Source organism: Myotis brandtii, unplaced genomic scaffold, assembly GCF_000412655.1.
Source record: "Myotis brandtii unplaced genomic scaffold, ASM41265v1 scaffold1105, whole genome shotgun sequence".
Lineage (NCBI taxonomy): Eukaryota > Metazoa > Chordata > Mammalia > Chiroptera > Vespertilionidae > Myotis > Myotis brandtii.
Window position 1 is genome coordinate 1,251,540 of NW_005353770.1, and position 16,358 is coordinate 1,267,897.

Sequence of the window (16,358 nt, forward strand, 5' to 3'; positions counted from 1 at the left end):
CCTGGCCCTGCTGCCCCGCGCCTCCCCTCTCCGCAGGGCCTGTGATCACTCTCTTCCCTCGGAGCTGCGGCGAGAGGGCTTGGGGAGCGGTACGTCTAGGGCTTTGGCAGGCTCCCGTTTCCGCCTTTTTCACTTCCCGACCATGTACCCTGTCCACTCCGAGCTTTTTCACTCCGTCTTCCCGGCCTCATCACTTTCGAGGATAAAAGGAAAAAGACAAAGCGTTTGTCATTATATTTTAGATAAACAGCCTCTCCTGTGTTGCCCTTTCCCAATTCATTGGCTCTTTTTTTTTTTTAAACCGAGGTAGCATTGGTTAATAACATACAAATTTCAGGTGTTCAGCATTATAACTCGATATCTGTATACGCTGTTGGGCGCTCATCACTACAAGTCTGTTTCCATCCTTTACCATGTATTGGACGCATTAACTCGTAACCCAATGACTGTCTTGTGTTTGATGTATAGGAGCAGCAGAGATCCTCTGAGGTTTGAGTAGAAATGGACTTTCCAGGAACTGGAAATCTAGTGATAGAGAAGGTTGGCGAAGGAGGTGCAGTGCTGCTTGAAGCAGCCTGGGAAAGTGTATTTGCAGTGAGAGTGTGATCTGACAGAGGCTGAGAAACTGTGAATTAGTCATTCAGAGGAAAAGTCTGGGGACGAGAAGGACGGGAGGAGGAGGAGGCTTTGCTCTGCGTTGCTGTTGTAAGTGAGGCTCCAAAGCTGCGTGAGACTGCATGGGAAGAGCAGGTGGTTTTTGCTCTGATCTCTCTCCACATTTTCTGAACTCTGGGTCTTTGATGTATTTTGAACAGTGTCTGGGTCAGTTTTGGAAGTTTTATAGAGTATTTCTGCATACTGTTCAGGAAACATTTACTAGTATGTTAGGTGCTGGAATACAGCTGACCAAGATAAGCAAGCAGTTTCAATAGAGTTCAATGCTTTTAGTGTAGGTAGGATTCATGGGAGCTTATCAGAAGGGCAGTACCTAATCCAGATTTCTTTAGAGATGCCTTCTCTAATCACCCTTTCCAAAAGACACCACTTCCAGTCACCACCCGAAATTATACATTTATTGGCTTATTTGTTTAATATATTTTTTTCATACTGGATTGTAAACTTCATGAAGGTAGGGTCTTTGTCTGTCTTGTTTATTTAACACTAGGGGTGCCCTGTCCAATATGGTGGCCATTAGCCACCTTTGACTATTTAAATTTGAATTAATTAAAATTAAATTAAATTTAAAATTCCATTCTGTTTACAGTAGCCACTATAGTTCAAATGCTCAGTCACCACATTGGCAATGGCTTTTGCTTCTCTTTCTGTCATCTCAGAAAAATCTTAGTGGACAGCATTGTACTGGGACATTGAGCAGTTTTGGGCACATGAGAAGCATTAAATAAATATTTATTGAATAATGTAAGCTGAGCCCTGAGAGATGAACAGATTCTTGTTCAAAAAAGGTAAAGCATTATTTATATGCCTTTCTGTATCCATCAGTATTGATTGACTAGCAGAGCCCATGCCTGTACTTAAGATTTCCATGTATATAATATCATTAACCAATGTTACCTCAATAAATTTAATTTTTTAAAAAGAATTCCAAAATCGTATGGGATATAGGATGTTAAGAAATATTTTGATAAATACATTTATATCTTATTGGGATTAATTTTATGTGAATTCATAGCATTTGGATAAAAAAATCTTTCATCCTATTTTGATTGTTGAACTTTGTAGCTGTTATTATAGGTCTGTGGTTGGATTTTCAAAATGAAGGTGTGTTTGGTTTACCCTTTAAAATTTCAGCATAGACAAAACCACATAGACTAATGCATATTGACAGTAAATTGTGTAATCCTGATCACAGTATAAGTAAAACAGCAAAAAATGTTTGGTTAAACAGCCAATTTAATACTTGATTTAATAACATTAGTATAATCTTAGGATCTACACCAGGCATTACATATTAGATAATAGATATATAATATCATGGTACATTGCATTAGTTAAGAGATATTAATTACATATATTTTATGCCTCATGTTTGTCACTTGAGTAGAATTTTTAAAAATCATTTTTGGTTTCTTATGGCTCAGTTAATAATACATTTAAGATAATCTGTACAACCCTGGCTGGTGTGGCTCAGTTGATTGGGCGTCCTGTGCACCGAAACATTGCTGGTTCGAGGCAGCCAATGTTTCTCTCTCCCTCTCCTTTTCTCTCTCTCTCTAAAAATCAATAAAAGTATATATTTTTTAAAAAAACATAATCTGTACATATCAGTTTTTGTAGTGATTTTTTAAAAGTTTTCAGTTTTTCTGTTTCCTGACTTACAGTCTTTTCTTAGTTTAGCATTAAGTCCTTTTGTGGTGTATATGATTCATACTGACTTTAAGATACTTGTGGAGAAGCTCCAACCTTTTAAGCAAAGGTGATTGGTCACAAAATTTCTACTGATACTAGAGTTTTAAGATAAAACAGTGTGTTGACAAAGACGTTATCCTTATCCAGTACTGCAGTTCAATTCCACAGACATTTATTGAGTGCCTATGTGTGCCTGTGTATGGGGATATGGTAGTAAACCAATGATTCAGGTGTTCCTGTGTTCATTCCGTTTTACTGATAGAGATGAAACAGTTGACTCTAAAGAAGGCTAATATTGGACCTAGCATTTAGATGCTTATTTTCGGACCCGCCATTTTGGCAAAATTATTTCATTTCCCTTTTTCCTTTTGTTGACAAATAAGAATAAATAATTTTTAATTTTCTAGTAATAATTGCTCTATGAAAATTCAAATGTATATTGTTTGTTGTTTTACCTGAGGTTTTTCTTTTATATTAGCTTCTGAAAAGTAGTTACTAGTCAGCTCAAGTGGATATTAAATCTTGGATTGTGAGCTTTGTTCTTAAGTCTAAAAATTTTGAGATCATTTATGCTCCACTGGTGAAGTGATTTGATATAGGGACAAAAAATGTTACTTTTTCATTCATGTGAGATTACCTTTTATATGTATCGTTCAGAGTAGAAGAGGCAGGAAGACTTGGCTTGCTTTGGTTTTTCAGACTACATACTCAGAGTTCAATTTTAGGAAAAAGAAAGAATTAGAGAAACGTCCTCCAAAGAAATAATAAAATAAAAATAACCTCATTGGCCTGATTTTAGGTACACACATGACAAGATTACCTCTCTGTATACCTGCAACAGAGCAGGTTGCACAGCAATCTATACTCCAAGTAGCAGTCATCTGGTCAACATAAAATCCTACATTATTTCTCCCAGAGGCCCACAGCCCCAAATTCCTTTCTATTTCCTGTGGCCTGTTTCATTTTCTTCCTCTCAGAGTTTTAGGACTACTTGAGAACTCTGGCATGGTCAGAAATCCTTTTAGGAATACTTTCCTAATCTATTTTAGGGGGAGGCCCAGATGACTTCTTGGTCCTGTCTGCCAGCCACTACTGAGCACTTCATTTTATAAACATAAGCTTTGCTCTGTAGCTGTTAATTCTATAAACCATAGTCTCAACTGCCATGAAATGAAAATGCTGGACTTTTAGAAGCCTTTAATAATTAAGTATGCAAGATTTTAAAATAGGGTACCACTAGATGACTGATTTCTGGTATTTGTCTCCATATCCAGGAGCAAGTAAAATGCAAAACAGATCATTCAGGTAACACTTATAAACAGATGACAGTATGACTTTAAATCAGGGTTTCTCAACCTCAGCACTGTTGACATTTTTGACCAGATACTTACTTACTTACTTATTTATTTTTAATCCTCATGGGAGGACATGCTCATTCATTTCTAAAGAGAGAGGAAAGGGGAGGAGGGAGAGGGGAGACAGACAGGCAGACAGACACATGGATGTGAAAGAGAAATATTCCTAAAGGTGCCTGACTGAGGACTAGGGATCAAACCTGCAATCTAGGTTTGTGCTCTGACCAGGAATGGAACCCGAGGCCCAAGACCTTTCAGTGTACCAGATGACACTCCTACCAGCTGAGCCACACCAGCCAGGCTCCACCAGATATTTCTGTATTTAATGAGGTTGACCTGTAAACCATAGGACATTTAGCAGCATCCCTGGCCTTTACCGACTGGATGCCAGTAGCACCTTCCCCTCTTTGTGAGAACCGAAAATCTTCAGAATGTTCCCTTGGGGAGTAATATTGCTGCCAGTGGAGAACCTCAGCTATGGGAAAGCCTGGCTGGCTGCACATTAGACTGTTGAGTGTCTGTATAATATTCTTTATTTCAGTCAGTGTATGCTTAATTTCTAGTTGGTTCTTTATCACAACATCGAGGGTCTCATTAGATTTCTTGAGGCTCTCATCAAGTTTATCGGCAGTTTCTAGCAAATTATTGAAAGCCCTCAAAAGTGCGTTTTTTAGCTCTATATTCTCCATTTCTGTCATGTTTTTTTTGTCTCCGCATTTTTTATGCTTTCTTGGTGCACCCCCTAGTGGTCTTTGTGCGCAGTCTTGTTGTAGTTAAGCCTTGATTGTTGTAGTTAATACTAGGGGGATTTGACCTCCAGGCCAACTGGCTGTGAGAATCAGCTGTGTCTGCAGTGGAAAAACTTCTGTCCTCAGGGGAGGTGCTAATCTAGCCTTTGCCTGAGGCTATCCGGCAAATGGCTCTGCGCAGGGCTTGGGCGGGGCGGGTCGCAGGGGATCAACAGGGCGGGTGGAGGGAGCAGTTATGGCTGCTCTCAGTCCCGTCTCCAGAGGATCAGCCTCTCAGAGTCCCAGCAATGGCTGCAAACCTCGGAGAGAAAGCTGCCCTCGCGTTCCGACCAATGCCAGACAGTCCCGCTTCTCCCGTTTGAGTCTGGGTCCCTAGAGACTCGCCCGGATCTGGAGCTCAGAGCCTGAGACTCCCTCCTGATTGAAAACGACAACCGCGCCCTCAGCCACCAGCCCACTCCACGCGCACCTCCGCACCTTTGTATTTTCCGCACTGCGCCTCCTCTGAGCCTCGGTATGCTGTTCTCTTTCCTTCTAGTTGAAGAATTTCCCTTCAGCCAGCCTTCCTGTGGTTCTGGGTGATGTCCATTCCATCTTTTAGTTGTATTTTTGAAGTGGTTGTGCGAGGCAGCAAACTCTGGTGTTTACCTATGCCGCCATCTTGGTTTCTCTGCCAAGGTGTTTATTTTATTCAGCCTCAACAGATTGTTATCAACAATCTCACGTTGTTCTCCATTTTTATTTCTGTCTTCCTTTTGCTTTTTTTCTATAATAATGCTTTAATAGCTAAATTATTAGATGTTTAATTTTATCTGATTGTGATCATTCATTTTCTGGATTGTAGTAAAACTGAAACCCCTATGAGAGCTCTCCAGGAGGATTAGATGTAGTATTGCAGGTCTTTTATTTGTTAGTTAATTCAGTAGATATTTGCATTCATACCAGGAATAAGGCAGACCTTACCTCGTGAAATATACTTATTACCAAGAGCAGTGATTTTCAAACTTGGCTACAACTAGGTAGAAGTCTTTCTCAAGTCTATAGTATCATTTTGTTTTAGAGAAGAGCTGTTCCCTGGGGGAGAAAGGTTGCCAACCCAAATCTGGAGAAAAGGCCTGTAACAGGAGACTGTGATTGTAGTCATTGATACTCCTATCCCTTCAAAACAGAGAAAATACCAATAATAGTATCTTCCATTTATTGAGTGCTTGCTTATGGGTAGGTAAGCACAGTAACTATGTGAGGTGTAACACATTTACAGATAAGGACTTAGAAAGGATTTAGAAAAGGTTAGGTAACCTGCCCAGGTTATATATGGCTGTAAATTGGCCAACCTAGAATTTGAACCTAACTCATTTGACTATGAAATCTGAGCTCTCAATTACAGCTTCCCATATGAAGGTGTTCCAGGAACCCCCTCTATTTAATCCTGATCTTAACCAGATGAATCACCTCCCTAAATTAAGGTGGATCTGCAGTGGGTTGTTAGAATTAAATTCAGATAGTGTATGAGAAATTTCTAGCTCAGTGTCTAATATGCAGTAATAGTAATCTCAATAATGTAAGTTTCCCAAAATTTATTGTTCTTAAGTGTACCAATATCTTTTTAGTGTTAGTTTTTGCCCTTAATCCCTTTTGATTGGGATTAAGTTCATCTTTGGTTTATCCTCCCACTAGCTAATGGATGCCACCTTTTTTCAACCAGGGATCAGAGAAAACATTACAATCTAAAAAAAAAAAGTGATTATTTTCTCATTTCTCCTCAAGTTGGTAATACCATTCTAGATAATTCCATTCTAGATACATAGGGAAGAACTCAATATATATAATAGGTACCTTAGGCATTGAGGTTGAATTCTCTTTTGGAATCTCTGTTAACAAGGTTACAGAATGACTCAAGTGGCTCTGTTATAAGATTTCAGACCAGATAATTTGAAGTATTAATTTATCCATATTAGTCATAAGAAAAACTAGAATATGGGAGTGGCATAACCATGCTCAATTAAACAGCATTGTAGAATGCATCTCAACATGAAAGGAATTATATATAACAAGCTCTTTATGTGAAAAGCAATCACTAAGGTAGTGTTTTTATATGAAAGTATAAGGTTTAGGTTTCTGATTTAGTACACAATCTTGTAATGAGTGCTGTCTTATAGTTTTTCATTCCATCAAAGAATGATCTCTTTGGGAGAATGGATTTGAAATGTATTTGTATTTTTTAAAGTGTTCTTTCCAAAATTCATTATGAGTTTTTTCTAAGAGGTGACATTATTTGTAAACAAATTTGAATAAAAATTGATTTATTCTAACATTTTTTAAGATTTAAGCAGCAGCGATAAGCATAATTACTTTTGGCAAATTAGTAAAAATTGAGATTTTTATATATTTTTCCAGGCTTTTGACTTTATTTCTACTAAACAAGTGTGGGAAATTCTCTTTTTTAAGTCTACTTTTAGCCTTCAGTATATTACCAATATACTGGCTTCAATAAATTCAGATGAGTGGGGTTAGTTTTTCACCCCACAATATCCCTTTTTTAAAAACTGAAGCAGAGGTTTGATTGATATTACTAAATTATGAGAATATATTGGGGGGTTTTTACTTTTGCAAGATGGGAGGTTTGTTTAAATTATTGGAAAATTAGAATGAATTTATTATGTTTTTGAATCAGGAAGACTTCAGTGGTTCCTTAGTAAAGATGGAATCTTACTTTTTTTTTCTTTTAGGTTGACAATTGCATTTTTTGCGCTCTCTGGGCTGGATATGTTGGATTCCTTAGATGTGGTGAACAAAGATGATATAATAGAGTGGATTTACTCCCTGCAGGTCCTTCCCACAGAAGACAGTGAGTGAGTTTTTAGCATTTTATTTTTAGTGTGACTAGTTGTACCTGGCATTACATGTGTTGTTGGATTGGCATATCTTTATATTTATTCATAAACTATTAATATATTTTATTCATCTATGTTTTTATTGTAATGCAACACTCCATTCTGTTCAAGTATAACACTTAACAAGTCTAATATTTACTCTTTTGGGAGAATAATTTAAAGTTGTCTGGGATTAAAAGATTCACAGTTGTGGCACCATCCTGTGTTGTGCACTTCCACATTGATGACTGCTTGTTGATTATTTGTATTTGATATTGGCAGAAATTATTTAAGATTTTATAATTTTCGAAAGCATTGTCAAATACTTTATTAAATTTGATCTGCCTGTCTGAAAAGAGGAAAATGAGAGGTGGAGTGATTAACCAGTTAACTGCCACGATATTTTGAATTTAATTTAAAAAGGTCCACTGCTTGCATCTATAGACGCTTATGGTGTACAAATGGTTACAGAGGCCACATACATGTTAAGTAGTAGAGCCAGCATGAAATCCCAGGCTTCTGACTCAGAGTCCCAATGCTGCTTTGAAGTATATATATAAATAGGTCCCTAGTGGAGACTGCCATGTATGGCACTCAAGTACATTGTGAATAATCAATCAAAATTAACCCTGACCTTCCACTTAACTACAGAGTTGTAAAGACTGTAGTGGTATCCTAGTAATTCGTGTGTGTTCAGACCAGGGGTCCTCAAACTACGGCCCGCGGGCCACATGCAAATACAAATATTGCATTTGTTCCCGTTTTGTTTTTTTACTTCAAAATAAGATATGTGCAGTGTGCATAGGAATTCGTTCATAGTTTTTTTTTAAACTATAGTCCGGCCCTCCAATGGTCTGAGGGACAGTGAACTGGCCCCCTGTTTAAAAAGTTTGAGGACCCCTGGTTCAGACCATTGGAGGCTTGGGACCCTTCTTATCAACCTGTGCAAGTATTTAAGAAACACAAGGGATCAGGCTGGGAATTGTGTGCTCCTTTCTCTGATCAGGGGCACAACTAGAGAATTTTAAGCTAGTATAGAGCAAGGGGTATTATAGTTCATCATTTTACAAATGAGGATATTAAGTTCCAGAGAGATTAGTCATTTGTCCACAATATTATAGCTAGTTAAGGCTAGAGGCAAAATTAGAATACAGTTTTCTGTTTTCTAGTCCTTTGTTATTTTCATTACTGGTATCTGTCCGTTAATAGATCTCATAAAATATTACGATTAAGTGTTTGGGAATGTAGATAAGGTGGTTTAATATTAAAAGGTAAATTGCTTAATGATTTTATTTTTAGTAGATTTTTCAGTCAGATTGTTGCCTTTAATTTTTTAAAAAAATTTTTAATCCTCACCCAAGGATATTTTTCCATTGATTTTTAAAGAGAGTGGAAGGGAGAGGTAGAGGCAAAGAGAGAAACATCGATGTGAGAAAGACACATCGATTGGTTGCTTCCCGCATGGAATTGAGCTTGCAACTGAGGTAAGTGCCCTTGACTGGAATCCAGCCGAGGACTCTTCAGTCCAAGGGCTGACTCTCTGTCCACTGAGCCAAACTGGGGAGGGCAGATTGTTGCCTTTTTAAAATAATATGCTTAAAATGTAAATATAATTTCCTGTGGCTAACTCGAGCATGTTGCAAGTTTAAAAAATTGTAGAGCACCTTTTTGGAAGCACTGTGATCAAGAGTTTATTGCAAAGATCCCACAGTGGTTGGTTTATGGTCCAAACTGTCCCTAGTCATAGTGTCCGATGGGCCACACCACAAATCTTTTCACGGTCCAACTGTAATTCTAAATTCTCAATTTACTATTTTGTTGGATGAAACACTGTTAAAGCTCTAATTTCTATGAAAGAAAGTCTTTCACCTGCCTTTTCTTTAATTGGTCTAGGTCCGATTCTAAAACTAATCTGTGAAATTTAGAAAATAGGTATTTACAAAAACATTTTTAAGCTATTGGATATTACATTTGCCTTGTCTGTGTCTCTCTTGACATCCTGAAAAAGGTTGTATAAGGTGTGTCCTTTTACTAGAAAACCTCATGTTTCTTGAGACCTGTGAAGAATTATTTCCATAGTCATAAAATATAAATGTCAAATTTTACATAAAAAATTGCCATATTCTTCACTTGAATTTTGTTTGCTTAGTGCAAAAACCTAACTTTTAAAATAGGGATTAGAAAGTTAGGAAAATGACCAAATCACTTTTGAATTATATTTAAGTGGCATGACCACCATTAATAGTGTCATGGAGCCCTAACTGGTTTGGCTCAGTGGATAGAGCGTCAGCCTGCAGACTGAAGGGTCCCAGGTTCGGTTCCGGTCAAGGGCATGTACCTTGGTTGCGGGCACATCCCCAGTAGGGAGTGTGCAGGAGGCAGTTGATTGATGTTTCATCAATGTTTCTAACTCTCTATCCCTCTCGGTCTCCCTTCCTCTCTGTAAAAAAAATCAATAAAATATATATTTTTTTAAAAATAGTGTCATGGAATTGTTTTATTCTTTTTTTATATGATTGTCCAGGCCCAATTCTCGGGGCTTTGATGTGGACTTGGGTTAGGACCTAAGAAGCATCTATTTTTTTGAAGCTGTACAATTGAGTCTGTTAGGCAGCCAGACCTTTTTCATTTTGCTTTGCTACTACTGAATAGGAACACTAGATGGTGCCATTTAATAATCTCCAAAGAATTTTAAACTATGCCCTGAGTATGCATCCAGTTGTAAATTTGGAATAAATGGGAAGTTTATACTTAACATTTGCTTAGTAACAAAAAAGGACCTAGTATCCTAACTTGCCATCATCCAGTGTCTATTTTGTTTATTCTCTTCTGAGCTTTGATGATAAGTACCATTTGTTTAATTATAAGCATAATGCACATATTTTTATATTTTCTCTTGGCAGTATACATTTCTCCATGTTGCTACATAGTTCCCTCTAATTATTACTTTAATAGGAGTATAGTATTCTTTTGAGTATATACAGTCTGTTATCTTTGACCTGTCCAACAATCCCTGTGTGGTACACAGTAAGAATGGAGAACCACTGATCTGGTGATCCTACACCATGGTAGAGCCATAAAGTCAAACTAGTTTATTTTGTTACATGAAAGCAGTTTAGATAGCAATATATCATAAAAATCCAGATTACTTTAGAAAATGAAATTGGGTAGATGGAAAGAAGCAGCAGCAAAAATGGGAATATGTACATGGATGTAATGTGTATATGTGAGCTTATGTGTGAGCATATAGAGAGATGTTATTATAGATGTATTAATAGAGAATATAAGTGTCTAGCTCTCGACTATAAGGAAAAACAATCCCCTTATTTGTGTGCCTGCACATGAAAGACAATTATTATGCTACAAAACTAGCTCCTTCCTGATGACTGGGTCATATCTCAGAGAAAAACTTAAAGTTTTACTATTAAACTCATAATAGACACCAACTATCTGCCAAGCATTGTAAAGACACTACAATTGGAGTCTTTTAAAAAATAAAAAGTTATAAACCAGTAAAATGTAAAACTTTTGAGAGTATTTATTTATTCTAAATTTTCACCATTATAATACTGCAGCAAGTGTTTCTGTGCACATGATGTATCATTACTGGATTGAAGGGGGTATGAGCATTTTTATGGGTCCTTATATAATGGCAAGTCTTAAGTGCTTACCAATTTAAAAGTCTTCAGCAAGGATAAGAGAACCATGTTCATCAAAATTATTGTCACCATTAGATAATATATTTTTTTAATTTTTTGTTAATGGGAGAAGATGCTTGGTGGAGAGTTTGAAATTTGTGGGTAAGGTTTCCTAAATTGTTCAAAGAATTAATGTATAAGATACTATTCTATGTATTTTAGGGGATATAACGCTGAATAGAGAATAGTACCTGATTTAAAGAATAGAAGAGTAAAAACCAGTTATTATGAATTAGTCATGTACCAGTCATAAGAGATATGAAGCTGGTTTCCTCAGATCAGAGCCTATTTTTAAATCAGCTTGACTTTTTATTAGCTCTACATGTCCAGCCTGTTGATACTACATTCCTACCTGATATGTGTACCATGCTGATTTTCTAATAGCTATCAAAACTATAATTATTTTCTTATTGTGGGTGTGACCATTTTTTAATTTTATATTTTTTAAAATTTACTTTATTCCAGTTTTATTGAGGTATGGGTACAACTGCTGATTTTGATGCATGTATATGTTACAAAATGATTACTACATAAGGTTAGTTAATACCTCTATCCCGTCACATAATTACCTTTATTTGTGTCTGTGTGACAATAACACTTAAGACCTTCTCTCTCAACTTTCAAATATACAATACAGTACTGTTAACTATAGTCATCAAGCTGTATATTAGATCCCTAGAACTTGTCTTACAAGTTTGTATGCTTTGGCCAACATCTCCCTACTTCTCCCTAACTCACCTCCCAGCCCCCCCTCCCCCCCCCCCCCCCCCCGCCACACACACACACACACACACACACACACAAAAAAAAACAGTCCCTGAATACCACTATCTACTATTTCTACGATTTCAGCTTTTTTATATTTCACATATAAGTGAGAACAGTATTTGTCTTTCTCTAACTTGTTTCACTTAGCACAATGCCCTCAAGGCCCATCCATATTATTGCAAAAGGCAGGATTTTCTTCTTTTTGATGACTTAATAATAGTCCTCTGCGTGAGTGTGTGTGTGTGTGTGTGTGTGTGTGTAGAGAGACATTTTCTTTATCCATTTACCTGTTAATGGATATTTAGATCGGTTATTGTGAATAATGCTGCAGTGAACATGAGAGTACATATACTGTATCTTGTTGAGATAATGATGTCATTTTTTTTTTGGCTATATACCCAAAAGTAGAATTGCTGGATCATATTCTATTTTTAAATTTTTTTAGGAACCTTCATATTGTTTTCTATAGTGGCAGTACCACTTTACATTCCCACCAACGACAGTGCACAAGAGTTCTCTTTTTATGAATGTAACTATATTCTTAAGTTCCCAATTATATTCCATTGATACCTTGAAAAATGAAAAATTTTAGATAGAAAAAAAATTGTATGAGTAAACATTTTGAATGAGTAGAGAGAGACTAATTGCCAACTTGTAGTGTTCTATATACTTCAAAGAAAAGTGGGTTATTAGACTCAGAATGAGGTCTGTCTAATACTAAAATACAAAGCACATGTATTTTCTGTGACCTGATCAGTTTATATCTTTAGCTTGCTCCTCTGTAAAGAGCAATGAGTTAAAGTAAAGACACTGGATGGGAAGTTGGGATTCTAGATCCTTTGGGTTACCAACCAACAGTTACATTGAACATGTCACTTCTGGGTTTCTGCTTTCAGTTCTGTAGAATGAGGGATTGAATATGTTGATCACATGAAAAATGGTCAAATAGGAAAAGTAGAAAAGCATTTTGTAATAGCGAGGTGGGTTGTAAACTAAAGGTACATGGTAGAAAATCATTATTTCATCCTGACTGGTTTGGAAATTAAATGAGGAAATTTCTATAAAGTACCTAGGAGAGACCTGGCACATAGTAAGCATTCAGCATTAGCTAGCATGAAAATGGAGATAGTGACAAAGCTTTGGTACTAAAATAGTCTCTTTCTGAATGATTGTGTAATAGAACTGGTTTAGCATCTGTACAAAGTAAGGGATACTTTAAATAAGTCTAAGTTTTTATTTTCTAGGGTCAAATCTAAATCGCTGTGGTTTCCGAGGCTCTTCATACCTGGGTATTCCATTCAATCCATCAAAGGTCAGTTCTGTTTGGGTCAAGAGGAAAGAGAGGGGAGGTGGGGAGATTTTAGTGAGAAAGAATACTAAGCCAGGATACAGAAAGAACCAAGCTTCCCAGTTTCAATATGGCTGAAAACTGTCTAATCCTTCCTATATAATAAAAGGCTAATATGTAAATTGACTGAATGGTGGAATGACCAGTCGCTATGACACGCACTGACCACCAGGGGGCATATGCTCAACATAGGAGCTACCCCCTGGTGGTCAGTGCTCTCCCACGGGGGAGGGGGGGTAGTGGGCCTAAGCTGTCAGTCGGACATCCCCCGAGGCCTCCCAGACTGCAAGAGGGCACAGGTCGTGCTGAGAGACTCCCCCCTTCCCCAAGTGCACAAATTTCTTGCACTGGGCCTCTAGTAATGTATATTATAAACTGAACTCTTTTTTTTTTTTTAATATATATTTTATTGATTTCAGAGAGGAAGGGAGAGAGAGAGAGAAACATCAATGATGAGAGAGAATCCTTGATCGGCTGCCTCCTGCGCACCCCACAACCCAGGCATGTGTCCTTGACCAGAATCGAACCTGGGACTTTTCAGGCCACAAGCTGACACTCTATCCACTGAGCCAAACCAATGAGGGCATGAACTGAATTCTTTAAGGGAAAGCTATGCCCACCTTGCTTACTGGAAGAATGTACACTACATATACACTGAGATTCCTATTGTCACAAAAATTTTCTCTCTCTTACTATTTTGTGTGTGTGTTAATTATTAGTGATTCCCTGGAGAAAATGAAAGTAAAGCACTCAAGTGCTGGATACTTGCTCTCTAAGAAGCCCATGAACTTGTATGTGTAGAGAAGGATTTTATATTTGGTTCTCATTTCTTAGTAATAAAAGAAAAACTCTTACTAGGGCAGTAATTAAAGACCTAAGTAGTGATGAATTTGTTGACCTTTTTGGCAATAGGCAAAATATCTTCAGCATTATAACCATAGGCTTTGGTACCAGCACATGCAGGTGTAGAAAACAGTGAGTCCTAACAAAGTGAAAAGCTTTTTTTCTTCAAAGAAGCAGACCCAGCACAGGCTTTTTAGATGTTTCATCTGTGCACAAAATACCAGTATTTTTCTACATTAGGGAGCATAGCAAAGCATCATTTTGTCAAAAGGGGTTTCACAAAATAGAAATTATTTTCTTGCTCCTATAATGGTTACAAGTTAGTACAGGGGTGGGCAAACTTTTTGACTCGAGGGCCACAATGGGTTCTTAAACTGGACCGGAGGGCCGGAACAAAAGCATGGATGGAGTGTTTGTGTAAACTAATATAAATTCAAAGTAAACATCATTACATAAAAGGGTACGGTCTTTTTTGTTTTTAGTTTTTTCCATTTCAAACGGGCCGGATCCAGCCCGCAGGCCGTAGTTTGCCCACGGCTGAGTTAGTATCTGGATACATTGAGTATGCTAAGGTTTATATCCAGTTGCAATCTGAAGGTAAATGGCATGCTGCAAGTTTTGCTGTCATCTGCTTCAAAATTTTGGGGAAAAATAGCAGTGATTTTGGAGAAGATGACATAATTTGATAGAGGCACTACTTCAACTTTTTTCCTCTGCCTTTAGCCATAGACTACTTGACTATGTCACAGTCATGAATTTGCCAAGGTGTCTCCAACCATGTGTGCCCATTGCTTTTTGAATATATATAAAGTTGATGTTTGCTTTTCTCAATCAGATGTCTATACAAATTAGTATGGACAACATTTTAATTTTACCTATTTACTGAAATTGTTTAATGAAATAAGTTTTTATTTCATTTTACTAATTAACATATTCATTTTTAATTCAGAATCCTGGAACAGCTCATCCTTATGACAGTGGCCACATAGCAATGACCTACACAGGTCTTTCATGCTTAGTTATTCTTGGAGACGATCTAAGCCGAGTAAATAAAGAAGCTTGCTTAGCAGGCTTGAGAGCTCTTCAGCTGGAAGATGGAAGGTATGGGTCATTCTTTATTTATTTATTTATTTTTTTAAAGGAAAGTCTTTTGAAACAAAAGAAAATGAATATAATATATACTAGAACTTTATAGTTTATCACAAATTATTATTAGTCTGAACTTTTATTCCTTAAGACAGTGATAGGAGGAGAAAGGGATGAGCATTGAATATTCTAGTGTAGGTAGTTTTCTTGACATTTTTAAAGGATAGAAAAAGAAGTTAATGAGTTCATTAATATTTGATGGTTCGTGTGGTGTATCTAACTAAAGAAGAGTTTTCCTAGAGTTTTACGGTGAAACTTTTTTAAGCCCTGGAAGTGATAAAGCAGTAGCTATACTATCTAAACAAAAGACTTTGCAAACAATTGCTGCTATGTTGTTATTTCTCTGTCCCATCTACTATTATCTCTATTTTCCTGTCTGTATTTTTAAAATGCAGTTCTTGATGAGGGGAAAATTAATGTCAACATATAACATAAATTGACATTAGTTGGATTTACTATAATACTAAACATTTGTGTCATCAGGTACATGTGGCTCATTTCTCAATACTTCCACACAGTGTGTTTACTGCTACCTTATCCTTATCTATATATATAAAAGCCTAAGCGACCGTTCGACCATCCAACCAGTAGCTATGATGTGCACTGACCACCAGGGGGCAGACGCTCAATGCAGGAGCTGCTAAGCTGTGGTGATTTGGCAGCTGTGGTTCTCGGGTGATGCACCCAGAACCAGAGAGGAGGGAACCTGATTCCGGGGTGCATCACCTGAGAACCGCCCTCTCGCAATCCGGGACCCCTCAGGGAATGGAGAGCTGGCGGCCGATCCCTGCAGACCAGGCCAAGGGACCCCACCAGTGCACAAATCCGTGCACTGGGCCTCTAGTGTATAAATAAAGGAATAGATAAGAGACAGGCGATTACCTCTCTAAAACTAATTAAATAGATGAAAATTAAGTTAAAATACCATGATCAATAAACTAATTACTGATTGTATATATGTATGTGTGTGTGTGTGTGTGTGTGTGTGTGTGTGTGTGTATCCTATCTAATAAAAGAGAAACATGGTAATTAGCCGTACCTCCGCTACCCTTCCCATTGGCTAATCAGGGCAATATGCAAATTAACTGCCAGCCAAGATGGTGGCCGGCAGCCAGGCAGCTTGAAGCTAACAGGAGGCTTGCTTGCTTCAGTGAAAGAGGACTCCAACGTTCCCCGCCTGCCTTGCCGGCCTCTGAGCTGGCAGTTTGAAA

At 37.5% G+C, this 16,358-nt stretch overlaps 1 protein-coding gene across 5 annotated transcripts in view; it reads left to right on the plus strand.

Moving 5' to 3' along the window:
- Nucleotides 1-16,358, plus strand: part of PGGT1B (protein geranylgeranyltransferase type I, beta subunit) — a 53,002-nt gene that overhangs the window by 2,463 nt on the left and 34,181 nt on the right. For all 5 annotated transcript variants that reach the window (XM_005857361.2, XM_014544302.1, XM_014544306.1 and 2 more), the window contains exons 2-4: nt 7,201-7,319; nt 13,055-13,122; nt 14,951-15,102. In XM_005857361.2, the coding sequence (XP_005857423.1) occupies nt 7,238-7,319; nt 13,055-13,122; nt 14,951-15,102 (302 nt within the window). In that variant the 5' untranslated portion in view covers nt 7,201-7,237. The remainder of the gene's footprint in view (nt 1-7,200; nt 7,320-13,054; nt 13,123-14,950; nt 15,103-16,358) is intronic.